The sequence below is a fragment of the Eublepharis macularius genome, chromosome 13, assembly GCF_028583425.1.
Source record: "Eublepharis macularius isolate TG4126 chromosome 13, MPM_Emac_v1.0, whole genome shotgun sequence".
Taxonomy (NCBI): domain Eukaryota; kingdom Metazoa; phylum Chordata; class Lepidosauria; order Squamata; family Eublepharidae; genus Eublepharis; species Eublepharis macularius.
This window is the reverse complement of record NC_072802.1, coordinates 65956974-65975705: the sequence shown is the minus strand read 5'-3', so window position 1 is coordinate 65975705 and position 18732 is coordinate 65956974. Positions and strand designations below refer to the sequence as shown.

The 18732-nt window shown below is 45.2% G+C and overlaps 1 protein-coding gene across 1 annotated transcript in view; it reads left to right on the top strand.

Moving 5' to 3' along the window:
- GLT1D1 (glycosyltransferase 1 domain containing 1) overlaps nt 1–18732 on the top strand; it is a 67556-nt gene that overhangs the window by 26729 nt on the left and 22095 nt on the right. Inside the window, exons 7-8 of the mRNA XM_054996677.1 lie at nt 11960–12055; nt 13471–13520. Coding sequence (XP_054852652.1) covers nt 11960–12055; nt 13471–13520 — 146 coding nt within the window. The remainder of the gene's footprint in view (nt 1–11959; nt 12056–13470; nt 13521–18732) is intronic.

Genomic DNA, 18732 nt, shown 5'->3' with positions numbered 1-18732 from the left:
GCCTAATGAAGGCATTGAAATTTCCAAAGGGTTCTCCGGAACAGCCCCACATTGCAGTAATTATCCTGGAGTTTACAAGAACATGAGTAATTGATTATGAAGAGTGGGCCTCCTGAGCTAGGTTTGAAGTTCTCCTAATTGTCTCAAATAGGAAAGGAGAAAGGAAAGAAGTCCGAGGGTGGGCGGTGGATCATCATCATTTATTTATTTATATTCTGGATTACACAGTGCAAGTGATACCTCTACAAATGTTGCTCCATCCACAGCCTCAAAGTCCAAGCAATGCTTGGTTTTGACCCGTATGGTTACCAGGGAATTACCCGTTGTGTAAATGTCGGAGGATGTTCGAAAAGAGTTTGTGATACTTCAAAGCCATGCGTTAGATAGCTAGAATGCATTCCTTCGGCAGTGTAAATGCGGCTTCACAACGTGACATTCCAGTCCAGCTATGTTCTTTACTGCCCATTATAGAAGGACCCCGCCAGAATGTTTTATCTTGGAGATATTTTACTGGACTAAAATGGCTCCCAGCTGTTCGGCACGTCTGCTTTCGGTATCTGACTCAGATCAATTTCCCCATCCACAAGAAGGCTTTGTTTGCTCGGGCTGCCGAGAAGACGGGGAATAAGTGTGTTAATTGAGTTGCCGTCCTGTGTTGCGGAGATCATTTGATACAACTTCTTGTGGAGCCATCCAGTGAGATAATACCCCTTTTAGCTTTTACGATCATGGCAATATTAATGGTTTTATTTATGTGGCTTGTATCTATATGCTTGTTGTTGCTGGAGCCTTGTGCTGGATGACCTTGGCTGCCCACAAATACATTTGAGGGTCATTTATGCGGTGGAGCTGCGTTTCCTGAAGGACCCGTACCTGTGGTTCTCAATTGGTGGGCTGTGACTTGAAAGGAGGTCCCAATTCTCCTACAGGTGGGTTGCATGTAGGCTGTGAGCCCTCTTCCTCCCAACAGCAGGAAAAGGAGTATAGAGCTGCTGTAGCCTTTCTTCTTCCCCTGCTTTGTCCCTGTCATGATCTGGCTGTGCCAGGAAGGCCCAGCAAGGCCTCAGAAGCCTGTTAACAGTGGGAGTGGGCCTCCCTACAATTCCCAGGAGCCCCTGGGCCGTTTTGGTGCCCTTTTTGGCCAATCAGAACACAGGGGGCTAGTGCTATATAAGCCTGAGAGGGGGGAAAAAAGCCTGTGTTCTTCCTCCCAGGGAGCAGGCCAGGGGAGGCTTCTGCTAGGGGGAGAGGCCCTCATCCAGGGAGGGTGAGAAGGCAGGCCTGGCAGACAGAGGGACAGGGAGTTCATTCGTGCTGGAGCCTTTGGTTTATTTTGCTTTCACCCATTTATTGTTGCTAATGCACCTTGCTTCTTGCTTATTTGTTTGATATTAACTGACCTTGTAAATAAACCCTTTTGTTTGTTGTTACTCTGCTGTGTTCTCAAGCCTGTTTATTGGCCAAGCTATGGAGGTCAGAAGGGTTGGGAGGGTACTCAGGGCCTTGCCAAGGGACCCTAAATCTCAGAGTGGTGGCAGCATATGGTGGCTCACCCCATCTGAGGCATGACAGTCCTGCAGCCCCACCCATTCCCAAGGGCATGACCCCACCCAGTGCTGGTGCAGGAGGTAATGGGCATAGCACATAGCCCTTGTTTCTTGGGGCTTTGTTGCTGGTGGCTGGGGACAGTCACTTCTTCGACTAGTTTGGTGTAGTGGTTAAGAGCAGCAGGACTCTAATCTGTAGAGTCAAGTCTGATTCCCCACTCCTCTGTTTGAAGTCAGCTGGGTGACATTGGGTCAGTCACAGCTCTGTCAGAGCTCTCTCAGCCTCACCTGCTTCACAGAGTGTCTGTTGTGGGGAGAGGAAGGAAAGGTGATTGTAAACCACTCCAAGACTCTTTAGGGTAGTGAACGGTGGGGTATAAAACCAACTCTTCTTCTTCTGGGCTTGTGCCAGCAACAGAGTACAAGCCGAGCCCAGACATATGGCATTATAACAGTATGTCTCAAAAGTTAGACCTTCTCATTTCAACAAGTTTGTGAACTATTAGGCAGTACGACATCAGGATTTGAGTCCTACCTGAAACGAGACTGTACAAGTAAAGCCCAAAAGACAGTGATCCAGTCTGTGATGTTCCTTCTTGAATTTGAGGTGCACAAGTTGAATGTGTGAATGTCATCAGGTGACACTTAAAATCGATTAATGCTTTATTAGTCGAGTCTTTATATTTCCCAGAGTGTGCGATGCAAAAGTTTGCATCTTAAAGGAATACGGAAACCCACACACACACAACGCACCCCACCAATCCAGAACCAGGTTGTGGAAGAGATGGTCCGTCTTTTGTTTTCTTGGTTTTGTATAGCACACAAGCAGTTCTCTCGCAGGATGTAGGAAGTGTCTGTTGGCTTGGAAATTGCTGCACTTGGCCTGAACCTCATCTACGTACGACTGACGAAGGAACCAAGTAGATTTGCACCAGAAAAGACATATGAGGGAGCCAGTCTTTTCCCTCTCCAGCCACTTTTCACTTAAAACTTCTCACTTGGCCGCTTCCTTAAGCTGCTCTTATTCTCCCCAGACCTGGGCTGTTCCCACACGGCTTACCTGAACCCGGAAGGCTGCGCAGCATGCCGAAAAATACGCGGAAGATCGCGTTTTCTCTCGCGAGTTTTGTGCAATGTTGCGCAACATCGCGCAAAACTCGCGAGAGAAAACGCGATCTTCCCGTTTTTTTCGGCATGCTGTGCAGCGTTCCAGGTTCAGGTAAGCCGTGTGGGAATGGCCCCGTTTTTGCAACACGGAGGGTCCAGAAATTCAGTGGGGCAGGGTGTTGTAAAAGCAGAATTGAGAATGGGGGTTTCAGAGGGAAAGAGACGGACAGCCTTTTCTTCTCTGCTTCTCCAATGCGAAGAACCCCCCCCTCCCTCCCCAAGAGTTCTTTGCAATGGCAGTCGCACTTGGTCATGCTGCAGTGTGAAATATCTTGCCCCCTGACCTGCAGAACATCCAAAGCACACTTGAACCCTGAGTCCAAGACTGTAGCTGTATTGTCGCCGGATTGGAGTTGGGTGTGTGTGTGTGTTAATGCTATTGCCGACCAGTCTAGAGGAATTGAATGCACAAGGAGGGAAGAGAAAGTCTTCATCCAAATGAAATGCCAGCGGCGTGCGTGTAATTAAAATTTCAACGGAACGTTTCTGTGACTGGCACCGGCTTACCTGCTCTTGAGCAGTTTTCTTCCCGCAAATTTGGATCACGACTCGTACTTGTCTCTGAGAGCAAAACCGAGGAAGGTAGAATTAATGCTGAATGTTTTTGGAGGACTTCTGATTACTGCTGTGAGGCAACCACAAGCAGGGCCGAGTTCGAGCTTTTTGCACAGCATGGCGTACTGTTGTTCTCGAAAAAGACATATAATGGGTACAACTCTGAAGGGGTTTAACCTGGAAGTGTTTAGCTGCAAAGGCAGCCCACAACCGGAAGCCATATAAAACAATCCTTCACTTTTGCAATGTGCGTAGGGCTTTGTGGAAGCCATGGTCACTCAGGGGAACAGAAAACTGTAGCAGATGGCTCCGGGTGCAGACTTCAGCCTTCTTTGGCTGTAGGCTTTGATTATTTTGTCTAGTCCTTATAGATGTGACGATATGGGTACAGCAGCTAGTGAAACCACAGATGCCAAAGATGTTAATAATAATAACAATAACATCCAATTTATATACCACCCTTCAGGATGACTTAACACCCACTCAGAGCGGTTTACAAAGTATGTCATTATTATCCTCAGAACAAAACACCCTGTGAGGTGGGTGGGGCTGAGAGAGCTCTGAGAGAGCTGTGACTGACCCAAGGTCACTCAGCTGGCTTCAAGTGGAGGAGTGGAGAATCAAGCTCGGCTCTCCAGATTAGAGTCCTGCTGCTCTTAACCACTACACCAAACACCAACCTGTTGCTAAACCTACTAGACAAGCGAGGTGTGTGTGAAGAATTATGGGAAGGGAACTGTTTGAAAATCCAAATCCAAACATTCCCTTCTAGAACTCCTCAAACTCTAAAGGGCTTGAGTGGGATCGTCCTCTCTGCCACCCCATTTTTCCTTTTAACTGATGCTCACTTGCTCTGTACATTCTATCCTTGGAGGGGAGCATATTTAATCCTCATCAGGATAAAGGAGGGGATAATTTAGAGACATATATTCTTCCATCCCATATTTCTCCCTGTAGGACCCCAAAATCTGCCAGGGGCTTGAGCAGGTAAATTTCCTTCATTCCCCCCTCTGTTTCTTTCTTAAAGTGATTCATAACTAATCTCAATATCCTGTGCCTCTTGGAAAATAATGGACATGTGGCATGCTCATTGGGGTTGGGGGGGGGTTTGTCTTCCTTTATATTTATGATGTCGTTCTGTGAAAGTACAGAGTTCCCTGGGTAGGCAGATCCCCTCCATTGAGGCTCTGGGTGCTTCTGGGGATTTTTGCCCTGCAGATAAGTTCTCAGATGTCAAGTTTGCTATGAGAACAATTCAAAGATAATATTGTATAGGGGGATACTAAGAGGATTCATAAAATTTAAATGTGGGGTCGCCTGACAAAGCTGCTTGGGTTTGTGACTGACATGGGGAGATTACTTCTTCGTGCCCTACTTAATTGACTGAATTCCTTATCATGAGATGTGGCAGTGACCATTAGAAAGTTTTAAAAGGGAGATGATCAAATTCACAGAGGATTACTCTAATCACAGCTGTTCGTCATAACTTGTCTAAAGTAGCTTCAATGTTTAGAGAGGCAGTATTTATCCTTTGCTCAAATCTCGCTTCTGCCACAAACATCCTGCCATATACTCACCTTAGGAATAACAACAAAAACATTCAATTTATATACCACCCTTCAGGATGACTTAACACCCACTCAGAGCAGTTTACAAAGTATGTTATTATTATCCCCACAACAAAACACCCTGTGAGGTGGGTGGGGCTGAGAGAGCTCTAAGAGAGCTGTGACTGAACCAAGGTCACCCAGCTGGCTTCAAGTGGAGGAGTGGGGAATCAAACCCAGTTCTCCAGATTAGAGTCCCACCGTCTTAATCGCTACACCAAACTAGCTCCTCTATCTTAGCTTCACTCTTCCTTCAGCAAAATGGGGGCAATTGCACTGGCCTACCTAATGGGGTTGTTGTGTGAATTGCTGAGAAAGTGTTTATTCACAGTAAAATACTCCATAAAGCACAGCAGCTTGTTGGACTCGCTTAGGCTGGGGCTGATAAAAATATGCACATATAAATACAATTCAAGTTAAAGTATTCACACAGGATAAATTAGAACTAGTGATATGGCTTGCAATAAAAGAGAACACTTTGAATAATAAGTATGTATGGAAATGTTCACCCCCTTTTACATATTTCCTTACAAGACTCGCAGAATTCAATTTTGGATGTTGTGGAATATGAGCTATCTCAGCACAGGCTGTTTTTAAAAGCCAGTGCTGGGTAGTGTTTCGAGTGCTGGACCAGGATCCAGAAGATCCTTAGTCAGCCTCTCCTACCTTGCAGGGTTGTTTTGAGGGTAAATAGGGAAAGAAAGGCATATACCTTCTGAGCTCCTTGGAAAAAAGGTGGAATCAGAAAGGCATCGTTTCCCTTCCTCCATGGGTGTTAAAGGAGGGTCATCTGCTTCTCCGCTGACTGACGCTTGTGGGATGATTAAGCCTTTTTCAAACTGAAGCCAAACCACGCAGCTCAAGAATCCCATGAAAATGAAAGCATTTAAATCCCTAGTGTGTTTATTTTTAATATTTGAAAGTAATATCCCCGGAATGTTTCGCCAGCTACCCATCCTTGGAGATGTTTCAGCAAAATAAGCATCTGGAACTGTCAGGATGGCTTTAGTTGGTTGATCTTCTCATGTTTGATACCAGCTTTGAATGGGGGTGACAAAGCTATTAGGAAGCGAAGAGTAAAAACGCGGAGACAGAAAGATTTTAGGAAGGATACATCAGCAGGGGAAAGTGAGGTGCTGCAAGAACACGGGAGAGCCAGTATGGTATCGTGGTGAGAGTGAGGGACTAATATCTAGGAGACGGTTGAATCCCCACTCTGCCTTGGGCCACAGGGTGGGATGCGATGATAAAATGGTTAGAGTCGGTTCCATTTTGTGCAAATGTTAAAGTTGAACACCAGCACATTGCATCTGGCCCAGAAAGACAATGATGTTTACTGCGCCGCCCGTGACGTTGCGCCTCCTACTGCCCAACAGCTTGCACCTGGCCATCTCAATGCTGCTGGCACCGTTAAGTGAGAAGATGTGGGGGGGGGGGTAAAGGGAAGGTATGATGGCTCCCTAGACTTCCAGTACGTTTGCCGTACGGGAGACACCCCCCCCTCCTGCCCGTGGTGTGAGAATCTTCTTGGTCTCTCTCTATCAACGATGTGAGGAAGAAGCTGAATTTAGGCTCCTCTTAGACAACTTGTGTCATATAGTGGTTAGAGTATCAAACTAGGAGAAGGGAGACTTGGATTTGCATCCCCATTCTGCTATGAAACTGAAAGTCTTTCTACTTGAGACACCTCAGTGATCGTTCGTCAAGTGTAGGGAGACACAATATTAGCCGGGAAGCGTAGTTTAAAAAGATAGAGTCCGCAGAGATCGCTCCTCAAAGCGTTCGTTAATTGCGTATTCGCCTCCCAGAAGGCTCTGTCAATTTCACCTCTCCAGTCTAAAACTGGGTGGGATCACAACCAGAGGGCAGCAAGAATGGAAATGGGCTGGAGCTGCCTTCCAGAGCCAGGCATGGACCTGGAGAGGTTATAATGGGCTAAAGTTTCCTTTCTGGCATTTCACAGCCCCCTCACACAGCTCCAGTGTATAGCAATGCCTTTGCCCTGCCACCAGCTCTGTCTTTTTAAACTACCCTTCCCGGCTAACATTTCATCTCCCGCCACGTGTCCTTCATGTATCAGATGTCTCATGTAGAGACATCTGAGTGGATTATTTTGGGCCAGTCACACACACACAGCCTCACTATCTCACAGGGTTGTTGTGGAAATAAAATTGGGAGCGAACAATTACCCCGGATAGTGCCCAGAGTTCTTTGGGAGGAAGGGCAGGGTAAAAGTCCTCTGATTGAGCCGTCCCTACCAAATCAGGTCATGTGAGGACAAAGCGTGTGTGTGTGGTGGAGGGAGAATCAGGTGTACCACCCTGTGCTCCGGGGAGGAAGGGAAGAACAGGGATGGAGAGAGAGAGCTTCATCCGTCTCCGAGAAGGCAGCAACTCTGATTGCTCTTATTAAAAGCGTAAAATCTGACGTGCTATGCCTTTTGTGAGAGACGAATAATGGTATTCAATCTAACTGTAATTTTAGTCTGTTCTCAAGCATTAAGAGAGGAGACTGCTGTGTACTGAAAAGGCTTTTTCTATTGGAAAAAAAAACCTTTTAAATCTTGTAAATAGAATTCTTGTCTTTTACATTATTACACAGTTTGTCATGCACTGAACTGGTGTCTCTTTCCCATTTTTAATTAGAATGTTTTGTTTTAAGTATCTGCATTACTTGGGATTGCACTGTTCTTAGCTAAGATGGAAAGCCGGTGCCTACTCTGAGAGGAACCCCACTGCTGGCTCTTGGTGTGTCTGTGAGTTGCTGCTCTCAGCATGTGTTTATTGGAGACACGGGCCGTTTCCACATGTCTTACCTGCCTGCAGAACATTGCGCAAAAGACCCGGAAGACACCGTCTTCTCGCGTGAAAGCACGCCAAGAAGATGCTGTTATCCGGGAGTTTTACACGAAATCGCGCAAAACTCCCAGATAACAGCGTCTTCCTGGCACGATTTCACGCGAGAAGACGGTGTCTTCTGGATCTTTCGCGCAATGTTCTGCAGGCAGGGAAGACGTATGGAAACGGCCATGAAGTGAGCCGTTTCTTCCAACAGTGGGCAATTGGATTGTGTCTCTGCATTAGCCACCTTTGGGTCCTTTCTTGACTCCTGATGCAAAGCCTCGACACAACAGCATCTCCTCTCCTCCCAGAGGAGCCTAGTTGAGATACGGTAATCCCGGTGCAGCAGTTCACACAGATGCACAGCGCAGAGACTTCTCTTTCAGTGAAAACTAGGAGCCTCCCAAGACCTTTCAGCATTTCCTTGATAATGTGCAACACACCGCTTTCATGCATCTTGCTGCATACAGTTATGGGTAAAATGGGTAGAGGAGGCTTAAGTGGTTTCTAGATCAGGATATTTCAGCTTTGGTTAATTATAGCCAAGCAGTACGCATTGTTTTCTGATATTCAGGGCTCCATGCGCAGCTGATTCATTGGGAACACAATGAAGATGTAGAATGTGCTGTTGCGTGCAAAATACAAAATTCCAAAGAAAATGTAACTTTTATGTAAAAATAAATTCAGTCTACTAGACCTCATGGCTTCTGTGATACTCTTGAAAGTGTGAAGGTGACGTCTGCAGAAAGGTCAGAGACCCGCAAAGCTGACTAAATATTTCTGAAGGGCTGCATCATTCTCTCTCACAGCTACAGAGACCATCCTTTGACGCCTTCGGAGATTAGATGGGTAGGATGCAGGGCCTTCTCTGTGTTGCCCCCACAGTTGTGAAACTGCCTCCCAGGCACATTCGTCTGGTCCCAACATTGTAGTTGCCTTCGAGGGCAAATACCATTGGTTTGCCTTGATTGGCTGCCTGTTATTTCTAAGGCATTTTCAGTTCTATTGTTTTTATGCTATGTGTTTCTATGACTTGTTTTTTGTGCTCTGGTTATATGATTTTTATTGTTCCTTTTTTGGTGAGTCACCTTGAGAAGGCCTCTGGAGAGGCAGCATATTCCTTTCCTAAATCAATAAATATTGCTTTTAGTTGAGATGTGGGATGCATTATGTGCTGCCTTATAATCTTTTTATAATATTTATATAATAATATTGTTTTTATTGTATGTTATATATATATATATAAAAATAGCATTAGTTTGTTAGCCACTCTGAGCCAGCTTTCGGAGAGAGCGGAGTATAAATTAAATCAATCAATACGTTGTTTTCTGTGGGGATATATGTTGTTTGCGAGCCTCCTAGAAGGCTAATGTGGTAGAAAGGCCGGATTGTCCTTTTTTAATCACAAAGACAAAAAATAACGATTCAGAGATTTCAGTGATTGGGGATTGGGCTTCATAGTTCTGCATTTGTTTGTTTTTTCTGCACAGCCAGCAAAATCCCAATAAATTAGTAAAAATGCAGAGTAAGAGGTGATATGTAAATTTTTATTTGCTTGTATAATTTATAAATTATGCAAGAGTCGAAAACATATATTATGTGCGACTGGAAGTATTGTGCAAATGTGTGTAGTTTATGCAGTTATGGCGTAAATGATGCAAAACTGGAAGTAACATGCAAGTTTAATTCAGGGTGCATAATTTTGCCCAGTATAGGCAATGATGTGTTGAACCGCCTTTTAGAGGAATGGGAAGTTTATGCAAAGTAGCAAAAGTTGCAGAATAAATTATGCAGCACTGGAGGCATTCTGTGCCTGAATTAAACTCTTCTTGGTGTAAAATCTGGGATATCTGGATGTACCATTCCAGTGGACCACAGGTAGCCCTGGCCATGCCTCACAGGGGGCCTCCCCCTTCTCTTTCCTCTGTTGGCACCGTGAGACACTTTTATTTCCATTGTGTTTCCCCCATGCAGTGCTGGCTTTGACTTGAGTGTTGCTTTGAAGAATTTCCCACACAGATTAATTATTTAAGTAAAAACCGATTTCTGAAAGCAGCAAAGGGGAATAGATCTTCAATAAATTTTCTTGACACTGTATCAGCTGTAAAAATGTTGGACTTGAACTGACACTTTGCAAGTTGTATGCTTGCTTTAGGTCTTCTGCTACAGCCAATGACCTTTTGGCCGCTGTTTTTTTGTGCATGGGAGACAACTGAGCAGGTGGCATCACCAGCATGGACGGATGACCCACTTGGGGAAAGAAGATCTCCGTTTGCTTTTCCCAACATTCCAAACATTGGATTGGCATGACAGAATTATCTCCGTACAGATGTTCCATCCATGCTTTGTCTGGATACACGAGGAGGGAGAGCAGGCGTGACCTTGTTGGCCCCGCCTCGCACTTCCACTCTATCTCTGAGCTGTCTGTGTAGTGTGAACGTGTGGATCAGCAGCATTCAGAATGTGGTGTCGCCGATCACGAGGGGGAAGCATACACACACACACTTCCTCTCCCCATGTCCGCAGTCACGTTGCCAGCTCAAACTTGGGAAACTTCTGGAAATTTGTGGACAGAGACTGGGAAGGGCAGAGTTTGGGGAGGAGAGAGACCTCAACAGGTTAGTGATGCTATATTGCCCACACTGACGCTGCCATTTTCTCCATGGAAACTGATCTCTGTAGTCTGGAGATCAGTTCTGGGAGAACTCCAAGCCCCCACCTGGAGGCTGGCCAGCCTAGTTCACACGCATAGACAACTTGTTGATCTCACAGGGATGGGAAGCAGGGCCTGAACTCTCGTGCCTGCTCCCCCTCTCTGCAGGGATGGGTTGTCTGTACGGGGCTACCAACTGTACCTGCATTTAGCGGGGGTACTTGTAGACCTGGCCATGCACAGGATACTCGCCATATGTCCCCTGGAGGGCCCTTTGTTCGGCAGATCAACATCTGATGGTGGTTCCAGGCCCCAGGGAGGTTCGCCTCGCCTCCGCCAGGGCCAAGGTCCCGGTACTGACCCAGTGGAACTCTCTGTCTGTGGAAACACGGGACCAGCAAGATCTACTGTCCTTTCGCCGGGCCTATGATTGTTGAGGTTAGCGGATCCCCCCCCAGTCAGCCTCCTGCCCGATATCCCCCAGTCTGTACAACATCTGACAGCTTGCCACCCACTCCACGGGTTTTGGATATTATGGGGCTGTGCAATGTGAATGCCACTGGGGTTTTCTTTTAAGCTGGAACTGTTTTTATTTATTATGCTACTCGTTTTATATTTTTTATGTGATCCGCTCTGAGCCTGTTTTACAGGGAGAGTGGAATATAAGTGCAGTAAATAAGTAAATAAAATACTGACAGAACAATTCAGTACACAAACATACTAAGATGCCTTGGTCCACCTGGTTCTCGGAGAGCCGTTCCTTTCAGCCGTGGAGTCTGTCCCAAGCCTGTTTCTTGAGATGCTTCTGCCTGGATTGAAAGTGGGACCTTCTGTGGCCAAAGGATGTGTTCTACCAGTACGGCTTGTTACATTGAGGGTTCATGATCGGATCCCCCCCAAACCATTTTAGTTTCGAGGAGCAAGCAAGAGATGGAGGGAACGTCTGATCTAGATTGGGGCTGTGGGATTTCAAAATCTGTTGTTTTCTCGCACTCGTGTCCCTCCTGTCTTTTATCAATTAAATTAAAGTGGTATCTAGAGGGTGTCCAGAAGGTATCCCATCCAGGCTTTAACCAAACCAAGACCTGCATAGCTTCTTCAAGGCATATAGTGCCTTATAACTATATCTGTCCTCTCTGACCCCCTAAAACCAATTCTCCAGTCAAAATTACCCATAGTGAGTCCGTCTTTCATAATCATGTTGCCCCTCTACCCCCAGTCTCCTTTTTTTTCTAAACTAGGATTTCCCAAACTCTTGAGCCTGCCTTCATAGGGAAGGTGCTTCAACCTCCTGATCATTTTGGATACCTTTAAATAAATAGATATACTTACGGAACTTGTTTTGGATTTTCTGTGGAACACATCAGGGGGCATACATGAGAAATCCAAGATGGCAGCACCCCAGGACACCAAAGGGCCTGCAGCTATTGGCTGTGGTCTCAGTTCAGAATATACGCCCATGCCATTAGATACACCCATCCTGACCAGAGACCGGCACAGCAAAAACGGAGCTATTCCTTGAGTCATTGTCCTCTTCATTCTTCTTTGTCATATTTCTGAGCGTGTGAAGGTATGTCTGCTTTGTTACAGGGATTCTCCAGGACAACAACTGTTCGTACCTCTTTCTTTTGATATGTGGTCTCAGAAGAGTCAAAGACCCGCTGTATTTAGTGGATGCTTTTTCAGGTTGGTACCTCTTGCTTATTATCTTCCCGCACCAAGGTAATATTTTTTCCTTGCAACGCTGAATCACAATAAATCGGGGACCTGTGATTGGACCCCCTTGCAGAATGTTTAATCTTAAAAATCAGGCATGGGAGGAAGAGGCAGAATTCAGATGGAAGCCATGATGCGACAGAAAAGGTGACTCTTTTCCTCTGTCCCCTGGTGGAAATCAGGTTTCCCTGAGCTATGTCAGACCATTGTGTTAGTTGCACAGGTGTCGTGCAGCAGTTACGAGGATTAGGTTTCAAATCTCCAGCTAAAGAAACTTACTCACAACAACCCTGCAGGGTAGGGAGCTGGAAGAGTGACTTGGCCCAATCACCCATACTTTTTCACCTTCCTACCTTGCAGGGTTGCTGGGAGGATAAATAGAGGAGGGAGGAAACTGTGTACGCCACTCTGAGCTCATTCATGAAAGGGTGGGATAAAAACATGATTGAGAGATAAGACAGCATTAGCCCTGATAGGGGCAAAGGACGCATGTATGAAACTTGTCCCCCCCCCCACATCACCACTGGGGCTAATACTAACTGAGGGAGGGGGGATTCTACAAGGACAAAGCCACAGGGAATGGTTTGTCCGCCGTCCGAAGCGCTGCTCTGGGCCGAAGCATACTTCCATATCACCTGCATGGCAGCTTTTTCACGTTTTAAAAAAAAAACTTAAATCAGGAGATCCAATAATGGATCAACAGATCATTGAGCCTTTTGCTGTATGTTGTTTCATTCATGGCAGAAAATTCATAATTTTTCTCCTCAACCCCCCCCCCCTTCTCTCTCATATATATATAGAATTTACACACAGACATGTAGAGGCATTGATCTGAAGGGCTCCATTATTTCTATAATGTGTGTTTTCCCTCGCCTGCTGGGAGTAGTGCAACTTGGCAATCAAAGCAAAATATCGGCTGCATGTTTTCAGTTGGGAGAGTAATTATTTTGCTCCCAGCATGAAGGTAGTATTCGTAGGAAATAAAACGAAGAAAAATTGACAAGAGGTTTGGGGAAGGCTTGTTTTACAATGGTTAGTCTCGTAATGTTTGGGTTACCATGCCTCTTGACCTGCCCAGCCAGTGACCACCACACTGAGATATTATTGTTCCTGTTGTTGTTGATGATGATGATGATGTGGATTTTAAGTAGGAAAGAGGCCGAATTTCAAACGCTGCAGGGTTTGATTTGAATTTTCCCCCACTTCGATTTTGCTTTGTTTTGTGAGAAATGAACTGGTCGTCTTTGGCTGAGATAAGATAAAACACGAAGCCAGGTTTTGATTTTTTTTAAAAGTCTTCGGCTTTGTGAGTCTGTTACCTTAGATTTTCCAACAAATGTTATTTCTTTCTCTTGTGACCAGAACTCTCTTCCCTTGTTTGATAGACTGGCACAGAAAGGAAACTGCTGTACATCTGATTATCATTGGACCCGCAGTAAGTTTTTCATTAAATCAGTTTCTCTCTCTCTCTTTCATGTGTCAAGGAACAAGTTGTGTTCATGTGGATTTTCAAACAGGTGGCATTAAGCCATAAAGCCCCCCCACCATCCAAAGGTAGTCATCCCTAATATATAAAAGTCCCTTATACTGAGTCAGACCATTAACTCAATCACTTGGTATTGTCTGTTCTGATTGGCAGCTGCTCTTGAACAAAAATAAGGTATTTTCTAGCCCTTTTATCCAAAGATGCTGGGAATTAAACCTGGAACAGTGTGCATGCAAAGCGCTTTCTCTACCACCAACCTATATCCGCTCCCCAATATGGTGTCAGCCTGTTGGTCAGTCTCGCTCAGTGCTGTCTCTTTTGACTGACAACACCTCTCCAGAGTCTCCCGCTATTTGATTTACCACCAAATCTTAAATCCTGTGTGCAAATACCTGATCTGTTCTACTTTGGCCCCTAAACAAAGTGAGCAAGTGTGGTATAGTGGTTAGTGTGTTGAATTAGAATCTGGGAGATCCAGGTTCGAATCCCTGCTCTGCCACAGAAACACGTTGAGTGACTTTGGACAAATCACACATTCTAAGCCTAACCTACCTCACTCCTCTCTTGCAGTTTCCTTTCTTAGCCACTTGCTTCCCCCTCCCCTTCCTTTCCTTTGCCCTCCCCTGCCCATCCCTAAAATAGAAGGATTTCTCCCAATGGGAGACCCAAGTTCGAATCCCCGCTCTGCCATGGAAGCATGCCAGGTGGGCTCGTCACACACTATCAGCCAGACATACTTCACAAGGTTGTTGTGAGAAACTGGAGGAGAAGGATGTGAGCCAATTTGGGCCCCCATTGGGTAAAAAGGAGGGTATGAATGAATGAAGTAAAAAAGTTGCAAGCCGTATTACTATACCTTATCATACTTCCGCCTGTTGGGACTGGCAGAACGTTTCAGGTTCTCAGAGAGAGGTCGTCCCCCTGCAAAGTGGTAACTCAGATCTTTTACTTCAGAGGCCAGGGATTGGGCCCCTATGTGTGTGCTCTCTCACTGAGGTCTGAGTAGTTTATGTAGTCAGGCAGTGGAAACAAGAGGTTTATTGTGTCTCTGCTGGATCATCATCTATGGAAAACTGCGTTCAGTTTGGCGGGTCACAAGACGAGACGGTCTGGCCAGACGAATCTTCAGATTCTTTCTCTGACTCCGCAGTTTCTGCTATTGCAAATGTGTCTGCTAACCAGACACTCAAATTCACGTTTCTAAATGTCCTCTTACTCATTCAGCACAGTTTCTTGCTGATTAATCCCAGTTATGTTGGGAATAATTTCAATGGTCGCATGAAAACGTTTCCTCTATTTAAGTTAGGAGAGAAAATGCTGCAACTAAAAAAGAGCCATTGAAGAACTTCCCAGGAAGGTTTCTTATTTTAAATCTTTTAAAAGAAAAAATTAGCCACAAGGGGGCAACATCTCAAAAGCCATCCACTGTTGTTTGTTCTTTCTGTGGTGTGCAGAAATCCTAGATTAGATTAAGATGCAGCTATCCGAAAACAAACCAAGCACGCGCTTGTTTTTCTGGGGTGCAAAGTGTAGATAACTTGTGGAACTCATTGCCATTGGATGATACAGGTGTAAACAATGTAACCAAGTTAGCAGAGTTAAAACAAACAAACAAACAAACAGGTTTTACTATTCAGAAAATCACACACAGAGAGATGAAATTGCCTTATGCATAGCTAGACCATCGCTCAGTCTGGCTCTGATTATCTGGCCACAGATGTCCAAGATCTCAGGCAAGGGTCTCCCTCAACCTTGCTAAGGGGCATCTAGTTAGCCTCTGTGGGAAACCGGGTTCAAGACCACATTAATGGTTGGTTTGATCCATCAGGGGGTTGGTTGTCTTATGCCCTTAGGTAAGACTGGTGCTTTTTAATTCTGATCCTTGGAAAAGATGCTGCCTATTTTACCACATTACACTATTTATCTGAAAGTTGAGGAAAAGCCCCTAGGGGCGAGGACTGTACCACTTCAGAAAGGGTGTGTGGAGGGCAGCATGTTTGGATGCTTTTTCCCTGCACGCAGAATGCCCACAAGTATACCACCGGTGCATCAACAAGGGTCACCCCTGTGCAAAAAGAATCAATCTAATCAGCAGTCTGTTAATTTTGGAATGGAGATTTCACAAGTCCTTTGACTATGTATCTTCCAAAAGGAGTCTTATTCAAACTGGCTGTAGGTGAGAGACAGGGACAGGGTAAAATACTTAGCATTCCAGAGCTGTTGGAGTTAGGTCGGTTGTGAGCCAGAATACATAAATAGAAATCCAGCACCTCAACGAGATGTGCTGTTTGCTTTCCATGAGCAGGGACGGGATGTTTTTAATGTTATTATTCGAAGATGTGATTCTTTACTTGCATTCTTAAGAGGTACAGTCTGGAGAAGATGAGTATCACATGGTTGTTTTTCCAAATATGTAGATAATCCCTCCGGAACTCTGTACCGAATAGCCGTGCCTTTCCACGTGTCGCAACTACGTTCTGCCCATGAGCTGATGTTTCTCTGCCTACGGCTCTCTTGTCAACAAGTCATGCCTGCATTCCATTCTGCTCGGTCTATTTTGAGGCCCTTTGTGCTGGGCTGTGTTTAGATATAATTAACAGATGTTAGATGGCTAACAAATGATGTGAGATTTTTGCGTGGCAAAAGACGGCACAAAACTACAACTGACAAAAGGATTTGGGGGTGGGGGAGGAAATGTCCTAGTAAATCCAGTTTGCTGTTAGAGACCTGAGATCTGTTTGGAATTGGATATACTTGTTATTGTTATTGGAGCTTACCAAAAATTGATGTAAGGTGTATTCTCCCCCATATGGCAAAACTCCAGTCTCACCAGATTGGGCAGGGGGCATTTCCTAAAGGCAAGGGTAGCCCATCAATTATTATTCTCATTATTTTCTCATACGCTGCTCCCCAAGTATTCAAGGCAGTGTTCATAATGTTCATAGGTCTCCCCTCCTCCCTATTATCCTCACAACAGCCCTGCAAGGTGGGTTAGGCTAAGAGAGCACGTCGCAAGATTACCCAGCGAACCTCTGTCACACTGTAATTACTACTATAAAATATTACCTCTTGTCACCTGTCATGAATGAATGGATTTATCCCCTACTGTAATAATTACTGCAATTTTTGTCACCATCATCATTTACAGTTTTATGTTTCTCCGTTTAATATTGATGGCCGGAGTGATCTCAGGAGCTGGCATGATTGAGTATCTGTGCATGCCCCCCCCCTCTCCTGGCAGAGGACGGCTGCTTGGCTGCTTGACCTACTCCTACCAGGAAAGAGAGTCATGTGACATCATAGGGTCCTCTTGGAGAATCTCCCGTTTCTTTATCAGGGTGATGCTGGGGGAAATAGAGCACGGGATATGTACATGCACAGATTGTGAACAGGTGGAATGGAAGAGAGCGACGTGGTGTCCGCAGCGATGTGCTCAGTGTGACAGGGCATTTTTTCCCAGTGTCCCCCAGAAACTGGATTCTGTCCCATATAGCATCTCTCCCTAAAATTTCTGCCCTGGGGGATTAAATGTCAACTGTAGGAGAGACAACAGAAGATAGGGAAAGAGGGAGGAATGGCTACCTAGAAGCTGGTATGTGGGAAGAGTTATTTAGGTTACCTTGAACCAAGGGCTCCCGGGAAGGGTTTCAAAGAGGAGATAAATGGTGCCACCTAGAGGTTTTAGAAGGGAAGTCCCTACATCAGGGGCAGAAAGGGAGAATGGACTGAATTGTTTAAGAGAGCTGTTCTACTTATTTTTTCATGGGAACCAAACTCCGGAATGCCTAATCCAACCTGTTGGAGGCATATGCTTTCAATGCTGTTTTTTTATTCTTAAAGATTCTCTCTCTTTGCTCCTTAAACCTGCCGGCTAGGTTCTGTTTTTGTACAAGAATCACTGAGCCGCTTGAGTTTCTTGAGGTAAAGTTTGCAAAATGGTAGCACGGTAGCTCCGTGGCAAACTCTGCTCTATAATTGTATTCCCCCCTCCGTGTCTTTGTCACGAGCACCGATGTAATTTGTCCTCGTTTATTAACTTGTCTTTCTAAAACTTTTGACCCCTCTATTTTCATTAAAATACCCGGCTGCCTGTTACCTTCTCTTTTTGGCGCTGGGTTGTGCGATAGATATTTTTCTTTCTTCTTTTTTTAAATTTTAATCTTCATTTCTTTCCACTCTGATACACCAAAAGATTTGAAAGCGAACTGGTGTGGAAGAGAAAATTGGGAGCAGGTCTAACGCAGTTTGTGCTTCCAACTCCAAAGGCGCCTCGCATAAAGACTTCAGGCAATTCAGTTGTCGTTTTGCATTTCCTTCACTCTCCCCACGAACAGCCCTGTTTAGCCGTAAATAACCACCAGAGCCCCTGCAATTTAGAAAACCTCCTCCAACATTACTACTTAACCAGATTGCTGCCTGCTGAGGGAATATTTTTAAAGAGTTCTGAAAATCTTCTTGCCACAACAGGGAATTGGTAAAGAAAGGAAATGTTTGGGTAGATTGAAATTAAAGTTATGAAAAAGGGAGTAAGGAACCTGGCTTTCAGATTGTCTGTGGGTTTTTGTGAGCCTTTGGATATGGAAAGTTGATAGGCCCCTCTGTTGCAACACACACACACACCATGCCCCATTGCAACTCCCCGGGAAAGAGTAGAACAATATTCTCCCAATATTCTTTAAAAGCCACCAGCACTGCCAGATCTAAAAGGGATAGGGTAGAGTTAAGCCTTCCTTTCTTCCGATCCTCCTCCTAGAAGGATAGCCCCAGATCGCAGGAATCTTTGGGGTGGTTTTATGTTTCCCAGTGGAAAGGTGGCACACGGTATTCTCTCCTGCACTACTTCCTCAACATTTGCCTGGTGCTAGATAAATTCAACCTGGCCCTTTGCCAGGCTGTAGGTCACTACAGGTGCCCAGGCATGCCAACTCCTGACAGGCTTTGATATATCGGATCCCAAGTTCATTCCCTACCACATGCATGTAAAAGGTTTTTTTTTTTTTTAATCTAGGAAAGATCCCTGCTTAAAACCCTAGAGAGCAATAGCTGGTCAGAGCACACCATTGACCTTTAGCCCATGAAGCGCCACTTGTAGGGTCACAAACCTCTATACAGCCTCTTTTGGAAGGACTTGTAGCTGGTGCTCAGGCACAGAGCAGACTAA